Below are 1,660 nucleotides of genomic sequence, written 5' to 3'. Positions count from 1 at the left end.
TTGGATGGAGGGAGAGGTTGCGCACGCCATAGGCCTCAGTTTCGCCGCGGTGTCGTCTCATCAACGTCATTCGTGCTACACCATGCTTTTTCGCGATTGCTTGATACGAGAATTTATCTCCTAGTTCTCGCGATTCGATTTCTGCAATCGCTTCTTGAATCGGGTCCATATTAGTTAAGTTTTGACGCGTTGAAGTTTTGTTGTTGTGGTGGTGGGGGTGCTCAACTGGCGATGGTGCTCATCTGGTGCACGGGCACTGTAGCCCCACCACAAAGTGCGCGCGACCACAAAGTGCGCGCGCGGCCTCACCAAAACTACCTTAAAAACGAGGCTATAGAGCCACACTAAATAGATATTATCACGATATATTTTGGTGGTGAGATTAATAGGCTTTAATATATATATACAGCTATAGAAATCGAGACGGAGTTCTAATCGCGCGGCCGCGACGCGAGGTTAGAGGTGGTGAGCTTGCAGCACCTCCCTAAGGCTCCTCACCACCTTAAGGCCTCGCGATAGGCTTCTTTTTTTGAGTAGCCTTTGCAGGAGCCATAAAGCTCCTTCTCCTACCCCTTTAAGAAGTTTTAATAGCTTTTTAAAGTTGTTTTGCAGCCTTGCGAGCCGCGATCCTTAAGGCCTTTTCAATAGCCTTCTCCTCCCTCTCCTTCTACCTCATTAGACTTACTGCAAGCCTCGCCTGACGCCTCTACTCCTTCTCCCTCGCCCTAACCTGCCTTGTCTCCTCACGCTGTCTTCTCGTATCAGCCTTTTAGAGTTGCAGTTGCTCCTCCTCCTCCTCCTGGAGTTGTAGGCGATCGCGCGCCTCCTTCACCTTCCTTAGAGACCAGAATACAGCTCCACCATGATACTCCTCAGCCTCCTGTAGGGGTAGAGGCTTACCTCGTTTCCTACGTGTTCTCTCATTAACTAGAGCCTCTCTCAGCTTCCTTACTTCATCCTTGAGGAGACTGTTTTAAACTAAACTCAAGTGAAGGACCTAGCTAAGCTTTTTGGCCTGCCTATCGCCCTAATCAGCGACTACCTGACGCAGCAGACGCTCCATCTTCCTCCAATCAGAGGCACTAAGAGCTGAGGAGTCACTATCCGTCGCAGGATCAGGTACAGTAAAGCGCTGAAGGATAACTTCTGGGTTAAGAGGCGAGATCCCTGTAGCCTTAAAGGCGTTTAGGATCGTCGTTTCCTTAAAGGAGGCCTGCCAGGCAGCCTAAAAGAGGGGTAAGAAATCCCTCTTACTCATTAAAGTAAGGCCTTAGCTCCTATCCATAAAGGCAGAAACTTCGTTTGAGTACGCTGTTGAGAGAGGCTTAAACATGCTAACGTCAAGAGGCTGCAGCGTGTGGGTTAAGTGAGGAGGATATACTGCGAGGAGGATCTTATGCTCATCACAATACTTAATAAAATCCATTATAACGTGAGATCCATGGCCGTCAAGGACGAGTAATTAATAGGAGGATCGAGCCTTCGCCTTTGTACTACGATCAAACACCTGCTGCAGCCACGCGAGGCCTGTCTTATTGTTCGTCCATCTAGAAGGTGATGAAGATATTCGAATTTGGTGGATGTCTGGATCAAGGGCCTGCAGCCAGGTGTCCTGTATCGATCCTGAGGCTGATTGATATATGAGGGCAGGCTTAAGGCA

The 1,660-nt window shown here is 49.0% G+C and overlaps 1 protein-coding gene across 1 annotated transcript; it reads right to left on the bottom strand.

Annotated features, from left to right (window-relative positions):
* Nucleotides 1–4: 4 nt before the first annotated feature.
* SETTUDRAFT_65532 (uncharacterized protein) lies at nucleotides 5–169 on the bottom strand (the record flags this gene model as incomplete). The annotated part of the gene is made up of 1 exon (XM_008025843.1): nucleotides 5–169. A coding segment is annotated over one exon (165 nt), but the record flags the coding sequence as incomplete, so codon positions are not given.
* Nucleotides 170–1,660: the final 1,491 nt, after the last annotated feature.

The sequence above is a fragment of the Exserohilum turcica genome (assembly GCF_000359705.1).
Source record: "Exserohilum turcica Et28A unplaced genomic scaffold SETTUscaffold_151, whole genome shotgun sequence".
In the NCBI taxonomy this organism is placed as follows: Eukaryota; Fungi; Ascomycota; class Dothideomycetes; order Pleosporales; family Pleosporaceae; genus Exserohilum; species Exserohilum turcicum.
Note: the sequence above shows the minus strand (reverse complement) of the source record. Positions and strands in the feature narration are given on the sequence as shown.